General features: G+C 41.7%; 1 protein-coding gene across 1 annotated transcript in view; it reads right to left on the bottom strand.

Annotated features, from left to right (window-relative positions):
- Window positions 1-246: 246 nt before the first annotated feature.
- LOC113512252 (uncharacterized) overlaps window positions 247-18,096 on the bottom strand; it is a 35,001-nt gene continuing 17,151 nt past the window's right edge. Inside the window, exon 2 of the mRNA XM_052895725.1 lies at window positions 247-1,962. Coding sequence (XP_052751685.1) covers window positions 307-1,959 — 1,653 coding nt within the window. The 5' untranslated portion in view covers window positions 1,960-1,962 and the 3' untranslated portion in view covers window positions 247-306. The remainder of the gene's footprint in view (window positions 1,963-18,096) is intronic.

The following is an 18,096-nucleotide window of genomic DNA, read 5'->3' as shown; positions in this document are numbered from 1 at the left end:
TAGATGTTAAGAGTTCACCTCACAATATTCATGGATTACATAATCCTCCTTTAAGATACTGACAATATCTACTACGCTCATCAGAGAACTGATCTCACAATAGTTATGATTTTATATTTCACCACTGCATCGGTCGGAATCGATTGTCAATGCGATAACTAAACAATGGAACCGAACGGCATGCCTTTTATCCGGTCCGTATATAGTATGTACTCGGTAGGTTGGGGAGAAATAATGGGCGAGATAAACTGTAAAAATATTTTTAATACTAGCAATTAATATAATATTAGGATCGGGCAACAGCAGTCACCGGTGCGGCGGCAGGAAGCCGAGCGCGCGCAGGGCGCGGGCGGCGCGCGCGGCCAGCGGCTGGCGCCAGCGCCACAGCGCCTCGTCGCGCACGGGCTGCGCGCGCAGCTCGGCGCACGACTTGCTCAGCGCCGAGACGCAGTCGGCGCGGTAGTGCTGCAGCCGCGCCTGCGCCGGCTCCAGCGCGTACGACGAGCACGCGCCGCCCAGGCACGCCAGCGGGAAGTGGTTGTGCAGCGCCAGCACGCGCTCCGTCTCGTGGAACGCTTTCACGTACTGGCCGGGCTTGGTGAAGTTGCGCGTGCGGTACACGTGCTGCAGCATGTGCATGTACCGCGGGATGCCTTCCTCCCAGCCGTGCTCGTGCCGCAGCGAGTCCAAGAAGTACAGGTTGGACGCGTGGTACGAGGAGCGCGGCGGCTTGCCCTTCGCCGGCTTCGAGAGGGGCAGCGCGCGCTTCATCAGCGAGCTCCAGTCGGCGTCCTCGAGGGGCACGATCACCTCGTCGATGTCGAGCAGCGCGAGCCACCGGTACTCGTACATGTGCCGGTAGAGGCAGTCGTTGTACGGGACTAGTTCCATTTGACGCTTGTGCGTCGTCTTTTTCTTCAGATACATATGCTGCAGACCGGGCAGATTCGGCTGCCCGCCAGGCAGTGTGACAGGCGTCACTGTCACCGCATTTTGTCCTTTATAGTAATCGAGCACTTTCGTTATGTTCGGGTGAACTTGTAACTCGTAAAAGAACACTTTGTCCGCTCCCATTAGCCTCACAAACTCGATCCACTCGACGAGTCTCACAGATAAATCTTCGTGGAGGAAATCGAGTCCTTTCACGCAGACGGCGAACTCCTTGCGACCGACGGCCGGGTCGGGACGGTCGTAATGAACTCGCAAATTGTTAGTGGCCCGATCGCAGGGATTCTCCACGATAGAAACGGATGCCGGCACGAGGTGCTGCACCTCCTGTGGGAGCACGCACGCGAGCAAGTACGGCTGTAGTACGTGATCCCGGTAGTTGCCCCATTTGCTGTTCCAGACGTACTTGTACTCCAGGTTGCGCACGACCACGGGCGCGGTGCGCTCCTCGAACCATAGCTGGCAGTGAGTCGTGATCGTGGGCTTGATGCGGTCGTGCACCCCGAGCACGCGGACTGCGGGCCCTATACGGGACGCATTTCTGGTGTCCAGGTAAGCTCCGTAAAAATGGAATACACCCTGGCTCGAATGAAAACTCTGCCAGTAAGTGTTGTGAAACTCGAGATCGTATATGGAGGGGAACGGGGCGCAGTCTTTCTTTTTCAGGAACTTATTCTTGTCGTCTTTGTGCTTGTGCCAGTAGGCGAGCGGCAGCGAGGGCAGGCGGCGCTCGGTGTCGGCGCGCAGCTCGTCCTCGCTGAGCACGCGCGTGTCGGTGGCGGGCAGCGGCTGCGCGGCCACGGCCGGCGTGGACGCGGCCGGCTCGGACTGCAGCAGCAGGCGCGCGGGCGGCGCGGGCGGGGCGCGGGGCGCGGCGGCCGGCGGCGGCTGCAGCGGCTGCAGCCGCGGCAGCGCCAGCGCGGCCAGCGCGCCCCAGCACAGCAGCGCCGCCATCCAGCGCAGCCGCGAGCGCGACCCGCCGCCCCACCACCGCGCGCACCACCCTCGCATCGCCTGCAATACAAGCGTTTTGCGACTTTTAGTATTATGAACAAACAAAAAAATATTCCAAGTTTTCTTTACAGAAAACCCAAATTACTTTGGAACTGGGATTAAGAGATAATAATTAAAATCGGTTCACCTTCAACGAATACGATATGACGTAACATATACATTTACTACTATCGAATTGTATTATATTATTTGTGACATTACGCACACAACAATAAAACTTAATTTAGAAGTATTTAATCTATTTGAAGTCGGTTGAAGATAACAGCCTGACAAGACTACAATGTTTTCTAAATAGTGACGTGACGGCTCTTTTAAAATAATGCATAATTAAATTATCATAACAAGTTTACTTTAAAATGATACTGAGCAGATAACAATGAGACAAACAAGATTACTTGATGTAGATAAGTGCGGGACCTTCCTGTAAACAGTTGCATATAATCTGAACCTACCTAGCTATGGGAAATATAGTCAGTAGGAATCAAGTTTTCAAATGGTTCATCACCTCTCGATGAGGAGGGCGGACGAAGTCCCCGCGGTCTACCTCGCGACATCGTCATTTCTTATTGCCTACACGTAGAATTTACAAGTCTGGTACATCACTTGAAAACTTTAATTATTAGAATAACTATTACATTTCACTGTAATCACTATTATAATTAAAAAATATCATCGCCCTATTTTCCTATTAACATCGTACGGATTCGTTTAAACTGGGACAGTACTTCTTTTGACATGATGCAAGTCATCTTGACATTGGCTTCACTTTGTCCAAAAGCATTTACCAAGAAGGTTGTCTAGGCACAAAAACTGATGAGGTATTTAATAAAGGCCTATCTTTTCAAAATTGATTTATGTACATAATCTATTATAACCTTATGTAGACAATGCAATTCGATGAGCAGATAACATTATGATGTATCCGCACCCTTGCCCAATATATCCCTTGACAATAGAACCATCCGCAGCCGACAGCGGCGGTGGGTGTCGCAACCGGGGTGGGGTGCGGGAGGGGGGAAGTGAGGGCCCGCGCCGGCTCCGCTCCGGCACGTCACGAGCCAGCCTCTAATGGAATGGATCGCCTTTCAACACACCTTCACACTCGCCTCTAATTTCTTAGACCATTCTAATCCCGATCACGACGCAGCCGCCGCCGCTACATCGCATACGCCTACGCAACTCGCGTTATTAAATGAAATTCACATTGTGATTTATAACTCATGTAAATAGAGACAAGTCATAATTTTGCGCACACGTAAATATTGTAATTTAGGGCATGCGTCACCTATGTAGTGTGGCCAACAGATCAAAATAATTCAATTAGCGAGTAACGATCAAGGATCGGTAAATGAGGCCTCTACAACTATATTTAGGTATTCTACTCATTGGGTTTTCTTATCACAATACTAATGTCTCGAACCATTGAAAACTAGTTAACTATCATATAGAACTACTAATTAGTTTTAAATCATAGCAATCAATCAATGAATGAATGCAAGTATAAGCAAATATCGGAAACCTGAATCATCCCAGGTGTCTCGTGACGAACTGATGACTTGTGGCTTGATAATATACTCGTATAAGCCTGAGGGTACAAGCATTCAAATACCACGTGCTTGCTATATAACGAGGTACACCGTATGCACTGGGAAGTCGTGAGGGTAACTTTGTCAAATTATCTCTGCTCGAACTATCTCTAACTATGGATTGTAATAATGCCTCTAGCGGCCAAACAATACACTCAAGCGTTGCCAGAAGAAACATAAACGTCATGTTACGTACTATCACTTAATACTTATGGTGTACTAAGTCTGTATACAATAAAAACTAAGATAAGGTTTGGTTTGACTGGTAGAGAACACCGTCCGGTGTTAAGTCCGCCAAATGTAAATAGAATTTTACTGTGCATTAAAGTTTAAATAAATAATAAATAAGTTAATAAAGAAATAAAGCGACATTATAAGAAATTATACATCCACAACCAAGACTCTAGACAATGAATGTATCATATCTTTTAGACTTAGATGCAACAGCGGCAGAGACAATGGTTGAATAGTAGTGGACTTAATTAGGGTTCAAGCTTCAACGGCAGCCCTAGTGATAGAACAGAACTGCTAAGGGGATCCTGTTATAATATGATAAATTTGTAACGACGAATGGATGTTTGTTAGTTTTTCACTCAAAAATTATTAAACGAATTTAAATGGCATTTTGTATTTATTCACGATTTTCTGCGTCGGTAAAAATGTAAAGTTAATTAGTTTTTTACGGGTTTATAGCCAACACCGTGTGCTATAGAGTCAGACGCTATATACGTTGATTTCTTTGAGTCGTATGTGGTGACTTTCAAAATGTTGGACAGAGAGGAGGGGAGGTCACATGTCCCACGCTGCACATACAGCGGTGCCCGAGCGGCGAGCGGCGAGCGGCGAGCGACCACCACCGGAGTCGCTGCTCGCTCTCGCGTGCCTCTCTACTCGTATTTATTGATCAACAGGCCGATATCAAACAACAGCAACAAACACACACACACACACACACACACAACTAGGTGCGTTTATGTACCGTTGGTTAAACTAAAACACTGGTTGTAAATAGGAGGGCAACTCACACGTGACACCTCGTCTGTGATCCACAGACTACGGAAACCGTTTACCCTTAGCGTTTAATATAAAAGAGATGGTTCCAATTCGGTTTGGTGCATCCTTTTTAAAGTCACTTAAAAAACTGCGCATGTAACTTGGAACCATAAAAATACGTATTCCGTATTCTTGTGGTAGAACCATGAATCACATTTTATCTTCGGACGTGTTGTAAATCGATGCAACTAGCATGTCTAGTTTCAGAACAAGTAGTTTACTAATATATTTATATCACCTATGAATAACAATGCTTGGACAAATACTCTCGTATATGGATGTTTGAAATGAGATTTGAATGGGGTACAGAGATTCTGATGACCATATTCTAGATAAATTGTAACTGTAACTCTCGAGGCAAATTTGTAGGCCACAGTTAGAGTATAATTGGATGTAAGGAAATGCAAACACTCATGGTCGCTGCACGGACGGACGCAGTAATGCAGCGCGGCGCGGCGGCGGGCGGCGGCTGGCGGCTGGCGGCCGGCGGCGGCATGTCGGTCAAGGTCACGCCCTCCGCGCGGTCGCCGACCACACACCACACACCATGCAAATCGTACCCAATTGTAATTCACCAGTGACACGCGCGTCACACTCCGCTACACGATTACAGATGCCACTGTAACGCTACCATCACGTCACCGACCGATCTATTTCTTGCTATTTTGTATTTTTTTTCTTCGGATCAAAATGGTACGGTAATTTACAGTAACGGTGCCTGCATAGAGATAACGCCACTTTTTGTCAGAAATAGGTAATTTGGTGGAAACCATGCATACAGCTCATCGTCATCTTATTATCACGTAGTGAAACAAAAATGTTAAAATAGTATTACATTCGTGCAGTGTGGTTCCAGCATAGAATAGGCCACTCCATCATTTTCCATGGATATTTTAAGAGGGTGGGCGAGGGATGGGTAGCAGCGTCTCTCTTAAAACATCTACTAAGACTTACTGCTGTTGCCAATCCGCCTGTCAAGCGTGGCAACTACTGACAAAACCCTCCAAGGTGAAGGCTTATGTTGAGCAGTGGACAGTTATTGGCTGATATGAACGGTGCCTGCACAGCGCTAACGCCACTGACATAAAGTCAGAAATAGGTAATTTGGTGGAAACCATGCATACAGCTCATACAAAACTCTCATCACGTAGTGGAACAAAGCGTAGTACATTCGTGAGTCCCGATGCTAATTAGGCTGATCTAACTAACGGTCAAATAAAAGTTTCTGCTGTGCTTGACTAAATGTGAAAGTTTGCACACTCTGCACTGGGATTACTTGCGACTGTACGGACTAATGTTTAATATATTTCACTTACAGGTGCCATCTCATATCGGATCCATTGCTTAAAATTTTGTAACCCGAAGGTGTGGCATCTGCTTGATTTTCGATAATCCTGGATCATATTTAAAATGAGATATTTTTATACCAGATCCAAAAAGCGTGTTCATATGCATCAATAAAGACCACAAACACGCAGATAAGTCGCTCACGGTTAAAACTTATTATTGCAAAATTATTTCAAAATTTTTAAAACCCTACTATAAAGCCATCGTAAAGTTTACGTGTCGTCACGGATTACTTCTAGTTAGTCAGTTATAAATGGGATAGGAAGTTCTTTCCCAAGTACGCTATATACCTTAAAAGGTTGTTCAAAACCAATTAAAGAGTCGTGAGAAGCACGTCCTGATGGTGGAGCGAGGTGTTGTGGGAAACAAAGCCGATCCGGGGTCGTCGACCGGCACGGAGGGACGCGGGGCGAAGCAACAACAGGAGGGGGAGGGAGGGCTTGCAGAATACGAACCGGTCCCACCGGTCACAAGTCACCCCTCCTGCTTCACCTTCTACCGGTTAGTCGCTCCTCCCTTACCTAATCTAACCATACAGAGACATGCGGCTGCGCAACGCATGCAGCTGCGCGAATGCATTTTAAGACTCTTACTAACCTTCAGAGGCAACACTGCACACATGGTCAATATAATATTTTGCACTTTGTAACCGAACCGAACATGCGAGTATAGATGGAAATGAACTGTATACAGAGTACGAATTCGAAATATACGAACAATATTCATGAAGTCACTTGGAACCTTCTAGAGACGTCGTCCAAATAGTTTTTAACGTGTTCCTATAGGTGAGTTGCAATCTAATTTCATGTGAAATCGTGACAGCGATTGATACTAAAGTAATAATTTTTTATAGTAATGATGATAACTAAAGAGAAAAGAGAAATTAAATTATGGTTCAATTTATATTTCATTTCGATCTCATTTACACAAAATTATTGAATTTCGTAATAGAGTAAGTACAGTAAGCTACATTTCGGAGTTATTGTACCCCAGTATCCTTATCCTTAATTGTTATGACATATAGTAGATATTCTTATGTACTCTTAGCATCATGTACGATACGAGTACCTTCGTAATTTAATACCAAGTATCCCCGCACACTCCCACCTCGCGCGCCTGGAGAGTCACTAACCAAGTGGTATTGGTATATTGCAGCGACGCGACTACGACGCCCACTGTTTTATCTCTAAATAATACGAAACAAAGTCGCTTCCCACCGTCTGTACGCTAGGATCTTTAAATAACGCAACAATTTTTAATGCGATTTTCATCAAAAGATAAGAGTGATTCATGAGGAAGGTTTATACTTATAGTTTAACATTATTTTTTGTTAATTCTTTGAAGAATTGTTCAAGACGTGGGAAGAAATTAAGTCGAGTGAGAGCTTTCATCGAAAACACTGAAATATAACAGAATGTACAGGAGACATTTTTTAAGCTGACCTACTTGGAACATGAAATTTTACACGCAAAAAAATTAAGAAGGGATTTCACGAAATTGATACGTGATATAATGTACGCTTTCGCGCTTGTGGCCCATAAAATGTCTACACTTTACGGTGAGAATAAGTGACGTACTTAAATATCGATTATGCTACCTGGCTAACGTCGGAACAACCATCATCATCATATCAGCCATTATCTGTCCACTGGTGGACATAGGTCTCCCCCATACTCTGTCATAAGGAACGGTCCTGAGACACCTGCATCCACTGACTGCCTGCAATGTATTTAAAGTCATCGCTCCATCTAGTGAGAGGTCGTCCTACATTGCATTTACCCGTATGAGGCCACCACTTAAGAATCGGTACAATTTTTAGAATAGAATAAAAAATATTTATTACCAGAAAAATACAATTATAACAGAAAATACAAAAATATTACATATATAAGAAGTGTGTCGTATTGGGCAAAATGAACTGGCACAGCTGATGCTGTGAATGCCCCCGTGCAATGTGTACAGCTGCACAGCGCTGGTTTTCAGCCAGCTCATCTCCTAACAAAACACTAGATACAATATACAACATATTGAACATATTATTTGAAACAATTCAACCCAACCCAATTATACCTGCAGTCAAATTTAAAAGCGAGTATCTCCTACAAAGAGAAAGAGTAGATGTGCTACAATCTAGGAATCATCAGAAACGAGGTCATGTTAAACATCAGTGCGCTATAGATCGAGAGCCGCTTTTTATAGACGATTTGTTTATTTATTTTCAGCAGTACATTGTTTATACGAGTAGGAACGCAGCGTTCGCAAGGTCGCGGCCCGACTGGCAGCCCCGCCAATCAGCGGTGTTCCGAACTCATCTCACGACTGACTGTGCAGGAACAAATATTGCCACTCGTGGGCTGCGACCGGCCGCCTTTCAGCCGCGGGTTGACATAATGACAATTACATAAAAGTTGTTCTATTTGCATTTATTTCGGTAGGTACGGAGTGCAGCGGCGCCCCGTGCCAAGTGTGTTACTCGGCCGATAGTCTTTGGACGCGTCGTGTTGCAAGCGCCGAATGTTGCGGGCACTCGTCGCTCGGTGTAGTCCTCATTACTATTCAGGCAGACGGCACAATCATTATCTTAAGCGTTTTAGCTTTTACTTTTTGCAATTAGTTACTGTAAGGATCTTGAAGCACGAAAACGTGCGCGAGATATAGTGCGATTGCGCGACAATGAGACCGGCCGTTGCGAGTGGTCGGGGGCTTTCACTGCAGCCCCCCATTGTGGAGCCCGAGATACCGGCGAGCGTCTCCGCCTTGTCGCAACGTGTGACCCGTGCCTGCTCGCTTACATAATTCCGCGGAGAACACAACTATTTATCTGATGCTAATATAATTCAGATCTCACGTTTGTGAAGTGGTGCGCCAGCAAGTCGTTATTTAAAACAGTGCTTGAGGTTTGAGTTTTAATACATACTTTGTGTCGTACACAAATATTTGTAATAGCTACGTATTTAAAGATAAATATGATCATCAGCTTAGTTAGTTAGTCCTAACGTAACTGTGAAGATAATGTCCACGTATTAAGCCAGTGTGTGTGGGTGAAAAAATATAAATATTTGGAAGAAGGCTGACATACTTTAGAAGTTTCGGTTATAACTTCATTGAGACAGAATCTTTTTTCCTGTTTTTATATATAGCAGTAATAAAAACAAGAAGGAAAATTGTTAATTTGAGTTACAAAAACCCGCGAATCGAGAGCCGCTGAGGCCCGTGAACACAATAATGGGCAGCGAAATGACGCAGTAGGAAGCATTTTTTATTCGCATCATCATCAAATGTTATTAGCGGACAGAACAAAAATACAAACGTAATGAGGGCTTTAGGAGATCGTGTGTAGAATTAGTAAACAATATTGTCGGAGTCGATGAAACGCTTCTCGCGTTATATTCAGCCAACATAATGCCGTAAATTCAACATGACATGACACACACGAATTACATGAAAGACAAAAAATCATTTTTGTAAGATAGAAGAATTCTGTTGGTTTAAATCCTTGTTCTTAGGTTTAAATGCAGTTGCCTTTTTGTTCTTTATGGCAGTCTATGGGAGAAGTCTATGTTGAGCAGCGGACGGCTTAACAAATAACGGCTGATATGATGATGAAGGATATATATATATATATATATATATATATATATATATATATATATATATATATATATATATACCAGAAGTGGAAAGGAATGTAAATATTAATAATAATTGTGAGCAGCGGACGGAAGGTTACATAAGCGTTAGCGTGGCGACTTGTTTGTTGGTGTTGGTGCCCTCCACGCCAACAAGAAAATGGTAGTTTTTATTCATAAACAAGGCGCTGGGTGCGAAATATTTCGCGTGGAATGTTAATGATATATGCTAATCGATTCTAATTTTTATCTCGATGTTTAATCAGTCATTTATTTAAATTAAACTTGAAGTTTGCAAAGCAAACAAAAGCTTGCAAGGGTCGCCGTTCAAACTAAAGACTTCAACGAAATCAAGTTTAAGTGATGCATTAAACTTAACTAGTTTTTGTGTGGATACATTTGTATTACGTAACATGTTTATCACTATAATTATAATTAATGTAAATTTAATGTTTACAATAATAGATTATTAAAACGAGACAGCCGTAGTCCTGTCCTCGGTTTTCATGTTTAGATTAATGTCATTTATGTTCAGTTTATTTCTTGTTAATTATCACTCCCATGAATTATGTATTGCCCGATGAATCTAATACATTTTTTATTTTTATTTTATTCATTAGTACAAATATGTGTTCATGGCGGACTTAATACTAAAAGCATTCTCTCTCAGTCAACCAAAAGGAAATGTCAGAATACTCGAATGCGGTACTAGTAATTATTGATATACATACATACTAAAATTACATATATAAACGAATAAATATATATAAATAACAAATATACTTACACATATATGGTATATACTATATTATACACGAAATTGAGAACAATATTAAGTACTTACTGCTCGGGTAAAGCAAAAAAGTGAGCATGAATGTTTTTTTTACATTGTCACGTCTCTGTGAGCACGAGTGTGGCGATGCAATACACACCTTGTCTCTGTGCATCACTGCACGCTTTATAATCCCTTACTAATATTATAAATGTGAATCTTGTTTGTTACCTTATAACGTCTTAACGGTTTAATTAATTACTATGTCATTTGATATCCCTGTACTATATGGGATGGAGAAGATTATAAGCTACTTTATATCCCGTTCGGTAATAATATCCCAGTCCCACGCGGACGGAGTCGCGGGTAAAAGCTAATAAACATACTCGTTCCTTGCCATCTCCAGAAAGCGTAGTAGCTTTCATGAGCTCATTGTGAATATTAGCGTGTGTCCTACATCTCGTTAATTGATTTAAAAAACAATATGATCAATCTATTACAACAACGTGGTATTCATTGTTACATTGAATTTGTTGTTCTGAAGTTGACGCAGTCTTATTAAAAAGAAACTGTTGAATCTTTGTTCGTAAACGTATGAGATTAACTGTACTGTTAATGTGAGCGTTTGCTTACTTGTACTCTAGGTATATTTTACTTCTTATGATTCATACTGTGAACACAATATCTACGTTAAAGCTAAGAAACGAACATACATATAGACAGGAAATATTTGTAAATTTACATTTCTTGGAATACGTAATTATAATTCGTCATGTTATAATTCTAAGCAGTGTTAACAGTCGTATATTATTATTTCAACCCTTAACTGTGCAATTGTTGCAATGCATAAGCATTCCCCATAAGGAGAGTTTTACCAGTTGTTGCTATGCCTGGCAGGCGGGTTGGCAACTGCAGTTAGGCTTTTACAGATGTTTTAAGAGGGACGCTGCTGCCCAACTCTTCACCATAAGCTCCCTTAGTCGCCTCTTACGATACCTACGGGAAAGGAAGGGGTGGCCCATTCTACGTCGGGACCAACACGGCAACAATCGTATATACTAGTTAATAATATTATATACAATAATGTTATAGCACCTGCTATAGTATAGTTGTAATACCTAACTGATAGGCAGTCACTTGTGTGACCTCAGTGTCGTACACTCACTTTCTAGTCCATTCAAGAGCTAAATGGATACTGTACACTTTTGTAACAATATGGGTTAAGACTAGACGTGTACCCCGGTACACGGTGTACCAGGCGCGGGGCGCTGCGCAGGTGTTGCGGCGTCGTGCAGGGGCACTACACGCAACTGGCTGAACTGGATCTGAATAACGATTTCCTTCGCGTATATTTAGTGATTAGTCATGTATTCGCAAATGTTTTCGTGTTTTTTTTTTACCATTCGCTCAAATTACATGTCATCCGAGGCATAACTCATAACTCGTCTGTGCCATAGGTTTCTCAAAAAGAAACTATAGCGAAACGTACACAAAGTTCATTATTCTTTGCACGCAAGCTATGCATGCGACGTAAATTGAATAGTAGAACTAGATCAATCAATTCGACGTCCACGCACTCGGATAGCGCAATACTCGCGATAACATCACGATAAGGAATGGATTCATCTGCTCTCGACGTACCTGCGAGTAACGAAGCGTCCGAGAGGTGTGCAAGCGAGCCAGTCGCCATACAGAGAGATACGTAATTAATACACGCGTTGCATCAAAAGCCGATCGTGTAGCAAATGTAAATGGACACCTACATACATTTTGTTTTTTATTAGATTTGAAACAACAAATAAACTGAAGGCCTCCTACTTAATTAAACTTTCAATTAAATAACATTATTACATATCGAAACGTACCCTGTTTTAGAAGTGTCAACTTTAGATTTTAGAAATAATACGAGACAAATATAGTAGTAAGAGACTATAATTTTGTGCTGTCCATAGCGTCCGTTATAATGCATAGACAACAATTTACTTTCTGTCATGCAGGCGTCAGCTCGTTTTGCTGTTCACACCAAATCTTAGCTTCGCACCAGTATAAAATGTATACTGTCATATTATATTATATTACATACACCACATACGTAATTATCACATGTCTTATACGAGTAGTAACCGAACGCCCTAGGTATATGTGAGCTTTGATACATTTATACAAGAAGTAAGTATAAAATGACAAATTTAGATTAGTAAGTACATTATACCTCTATTGTATAACCTCTTACACCAACGCAGTAATAATGTGAAGGATTATTAATTAATCGTATTAGTGATCCGAATACAGTAGCAAGCGATCCCCCGTTAGCTACTGCGCACATAATGCGCATTGACCTGGCTAACAAGTTGTGCAATAGCAAATTTCGAAATGTGATGATAATGCTGCACGCTCGCGATGCATTATTAAAGCTTCGATGCAAAAACATTGTTGTGAAACGTAAACAATATTTTCAATGAGTACTCTGGCTGGCGTCCTCGTCTCATTATCGTAATATTAGTTAGTGCCGTTTGATGCACTGTAATGAGATCAGTCCATTCGAAACTTTCTTTGCGGACTGCAACAATATAAACAGGTTTGACTTAATGGAGAAAAGTTCCACAGACGCACCGACATCAATTCTACTCGTCGATATATTTTTGTGCCCGTTGTTCAACCTGATCCATTGGTAATCGTGACTGTCCCACACCAACATTGTCCATATTGAGATGGGACCGTTACAAGTCGCTAATTTTATTTAGTTTTTGAGATTATCAACCGACGCCAAACACAAGGAGGTTTTCAATTCGTTTGTATTTTATGTTTGTGACCTCATAACTTCGTCAGTTGTAAACGGATTTAGAAAATTCTTTTTGTTATTTGAAAGAATATACGTACAAATTGGTCGCATAGATATTTTATTAAAATCAACTAAGTAGTTTCGTTTTTTAAATCAAAATAACCGGTTTTGCCTTAACCGAATGCGATTTTATTGTGGAACACAAACTTAATTTGCAATTGACAGGGTTTATTCTTATTTAGAAGCTTGCTAAGCAAACAATGCTTGTTGTGAAACAAATTATTCTTAAGGAGTAGAAATGCGATTTAATGCTTTAAATTAAAAAAATAATATAATGTGTCTGTGAAACATCCCGTCGTGCACCGTTGTGTGCACGTGTGCGTGCGTGTTCATAATTCAAGTCTCTTTTTTGCTAATTGTTTTGCACTTATTTATGCCTAACATGGCCGTATGGAAACGGATAAAGCGGGCGCGGACGCGGCGGTGGGATGCTCAGCGAATGCATCTCGCTTAACGGCATCGCTAATAGCTTCGGTACAGAAATATCCGTCGCCCGTCCTCCCGCCGTCCTCTCGCCGTCCTCACGCTCCAGCACAATTTATCGCCCGCGCGCGCGCGCCATGTTGTATCGAGCTCCAGTCTGTTTGTTTGTACTTTTGGCCGTGTCATCAATGTCGAGTTTTTTTTGCGTTTGTTGTTTTTAGTTTGTTGATGACAAAAATAAATCATATCAAAATTTATTCAGTTCGAAGAGAGAAGATGTAATAGTAATAATTGAGAGACAGGTTTTTGCAGACAGAAACACCTGTGACACTGCGAATTTTCCATGATCTTTTGTGCTCGTCCTTTTTTAAAATTCACTGCTAATTCCTATCAGTGATAGAAATATTAAGATGTTTTTTGTAGCGATGTTTTTTATTTCCTCAGGATATAGTGTTTTCCAAAGGAAATATATCGTTTATGTATGAGTGGTCTACAGCCACAAATTAAGTGTTGCGGTGATTTTGCTCATTGTGACAAAATCTACAAATACTCTTTGGGCATAAGCCTAGTCAGGGCATGTGCTTGTTTAGTTTGCAGTGTCAGTGCCAGTGAGAGCCCCTGTTAATACACACATTATTTTTACTCAAAAGAATTAATTTCCTGAAGTAATTTTCTGAAAACCCGTAGCGAAGATGTAACGTAACATTATAGCAAATCTTCTTTTTGAAGTGACTAAAATGGGTATCGACAAATAAATATCACACAAACATAGGCATTATTAATTTCTTGATCGGGTTCTATTCGATTCGCCAAACAAAAAACTCGTATATTACGTGCACGGCCAGTCCTCACGACGAACGTAAAAACAGTTTGTTTTATATCGTGAAAGTGTATACATGCTACTACCGACACCGACGGCTACATCGACGACAGCGGATTCCGCAGCACGATAACTCTTCAGTTTTACGTTCACTATCAGGAATTCTACACACCTGACATTCTAATAACAAATTTAATACTTGAACAGTCGCTGTGAAACTGTGAGGCTATTCCAAATAGTAGACAATCGAATATGATAATACTAGAGAATGCGGACTGTTCTCTAGAGCCATCTACGGCGACGTGGCGCCTGAAACCAATAGTCTGAAGTCATAGTCATAGTATTCTGTAGCAGAATAAAAAATGGTACTTCTTCTGCAGCGGTATCAATGAGCTGCAGTTATAATAACCATTCTATTTATCGAAATATTCTAATTTTAATAAATAGCCAAATTTAGCGTCCACTGCATTATCTTAATTAACGATATTAATTAATTAACAATTAAAGTTAATTGTAATCTCCTGCAAAATAACTATTCTGGGAATACTACTAAATGAATGTATTTCGTATGAGAGTTGGCATTCATCCCTGGGGCTCCTTGCTGTGCTGTTTAATTAATCGTACCCATGGTGGCGGGTTATTTCCAACTTTTATACAATGACTCATTTAACATTCACCGCCTCTGATGTTGACGTCACGGCACACGAAGGTGGTGTCCTGCTCTACATAATTTGAACCTTGAATCGTCCAACCACCTTTCTGTGTCTCACTCCGTATTTATCTCACTTGATTATCTACCAGCTGTATCGCTGGGCGAGTGGGCCGTATCGATAGACATGAACTCGACGCTGAGGACACGGCCCTCGCGATATGTCAAAGGGTAAAACGGAACGTGAAAGGACGGAGAAAGCCAGTCGACGTTGGAGACACGGCATTCATTAAGTCGCTCTAATCTGCATACATTTCTATGGATTAACACGGCTCGATCATAACACGATTTACCGTAACCAACCGCGATAATAGACAGTCTAATTTAAGCGGATCACAGTACATACAAATCATGAGGTATGTTTTTTAGTCGTTCTGTGACCTACTGGCGCTCGCCAACCGTATTTTCTCTAATACCGAGGCGGCATCTACAGTTATGTGCAGCGTTCAATTAGATCGGGCGAGTGGAGCGCTCACGCGAACACTCCGACCACACGAGGCACGGTGCACAGCGACCGGCGCTAGCAGCTGGAGCCAGCACTGTTTGAATACCCGTGTCACCTATTCCTCGAAGGTAATATCCCGCTGACTTGGAGTTGGACTGATGACATTCGGTTAATGGCGTGTGGCAATGGTAACTGGCGATCGTCGGTCGTCTTTCATTAAGAATATGCTACGTTTTTAATGTAGACTCTCGACTATTCGTTATAGAACTAGTATACGAATATCTCTATTTGTAAAATATAATTCTCATGCAGAGAATAATATATTACAAATAGAAGAGCTTCATAGCACGATGGTTTACTAGTCTCATAACGTACAAGTAGTAAATTCGGCTTGCCTCTGTGATGCCTTTGTGTTCTGCTTCCTCACACACGAGCTCGTCGATTGGTCGGTTTCTAATGCGAGTATGTATCACTTCCCATCACTGACCTTTACATGTGCTTTGTCGAGGTACTTTCATATTTTAAGACTATAAATCGTATATAACTGATACACAAGTAGAAACTTTAAAAAAATATAATAAAACACAGCTTAAGAAATGTGTAGCACACGAAAACAATCAACCTCGCCGTAGTCGATGGCTGTCTCTTTTTAAAAGGTGAAGGTCTACTTCTCGTTTAAACGAGTTCAAAATCAAATTCAGAAAGAAATGTTTAGATTTCTCATTATTTGGCAAATAATAATAATAATAATAGTTACGTGTAGAGTGACGGATGACTCATGTGATCACGTGATCCAGACACCTCGAATACAGACGAGTCGAGATGGTACGTGTGGCCCATTGTAATCAGCACTCGGCACTACCGGAGCCCATGCACGATTCTTATCACTTTATCGATGCGATAAACAAAATTTAGGGGCTATTCCTTTTTATAGGTATATACCATAACATACAAAGGAACGTATCAAATTTTATTTTAATATAAATATTAATATTTTATAGGACATAATGTTATGTCAAGTTTCGATCGCTGTGGATTGATGTCGGTGTTTTTACGATGCAAAATCTCTATTATATTTGCATGCACTCACTGCAGCCGGGAGCGTAAGGCCAGTTAGTAGTTAGTAATTGTTTTGGTGCAATCGTGTCACATTCTGCTCACTGCTCTGGATTTTGCTCACGATTCTGTGGGCGATAGACACGAAGGCCCGCTACTGCGCAATGTGCTGCCGAGAGCACCGCCACCGCACCGCGAGCGAAACAATTTCTATTTATCTAAATATTCAGTCTGCTAGGTGGTGGTAGTATACACGAACTAGAGCACCTTGTTACGCTGCTGTCAATCAAAGCTCCATATTATATTGTAATATATATATATATATATATATATATATATATATATATATATAACTCAACAGGTCGAAAGCTTCTTTGACAGCAAGAGATGCATCTGATATGTTTGCTGTCTGTACGTAGATGCGTGTCGATGTCAGCACCGATGTCCGTCACACAACACAGTGCCTAATCTACTCGTACCTTCACTGTCCATACACAAACGTTTTAATCTTTTTAATATATTTCAAGTATAAATCGCTGAGAAAACACGACATTTTGCAGTGGTTTTTTATATATAACAATTAGTGAACACTAAGGAATGAAAATCCGGATTCTCACAGGAATGGTGAAGTGGTTTTCGTACGGTCAAAGTCGCGGGGCACGGTTGATCGATGACAACTATATGTTCGGCTTAGTACCCGTAAGTACCTATAGGCAGATGTGCCTACTTAAATTAGAATTACAAATAACAGTTATAGTGAGTGAATTTCTAGTAGTGACGGAGAGTGGGTGGAGCCGGCGGTACCGGTGGACCGGTCCAGCGGGCGGCCTACTTGTACACGGCACCTCGTCACAGTCTACAGAACTCTTGCCTATCAGTCCAGTCGTCCAACGGGCAATGCTTCTCCAATAGTTATGTGGTCGTACGGGATATGCCAAAAGCGTGACCGCTGCTTGTTTCTTATATACCTGTATATATTTTTAGCGTATGATATTGGAATTGTAAACCTCCTTCGCTATTGGTATACAATGGCAGGGCACCAGTGTTAGATGATAGGCGAGGATGAAACAGACCTATCATGATGAATTCAATAATAAATCAATCACGATGGTTTCCAGAGAGAACCTCGGAAGTTTACCTGACAGGATATATTACTAGCAGTGGATTGCTAATCCCCATTACTAACAATCCTTTCTTCCCCCTGTTTTTTATATTGTCGTATCGTGTATGCATTGCAGTGCGTCGCTGAGTGGCCATGTATTAACGGGTAGTGGGCAGGCCACTCCAGGAGGGGACAATATATCAGTTGCACAATGACTGCATCCTGATCCCAGCGACTGCATTATGCAACTTAATTGTGAACATTTCTCGTGGAACAATAGGTTGAAACTGGCAGTTTTGCATTAGTGGTATTTGTATCTGATCAAAAACAAATGTCGAAATAAGACCCAA

The sequence above is a fragment of the Galleria mellonella genome, unplaced genomic scaffold, assembly GCF_026898425.1.
Source record: "Galleria mellonella isolate WM207_F2 unplaced genomic scaffold, CSIRO_AGI_GalMel_v1 utg3070, whole genome shotgun sequence".
Taxonomy (NCBI): Eukaryota; Metazoa; Arthropoda; class Insecta; order Lepidoptera; family Pyralidae; genus Galleria; species Galleria mellonella.
The sequence above is the reverse complement of the archived record's forward strand: the minus strand, read 5'-3'. Positions and strand labels throughout refer to the sequence as shown.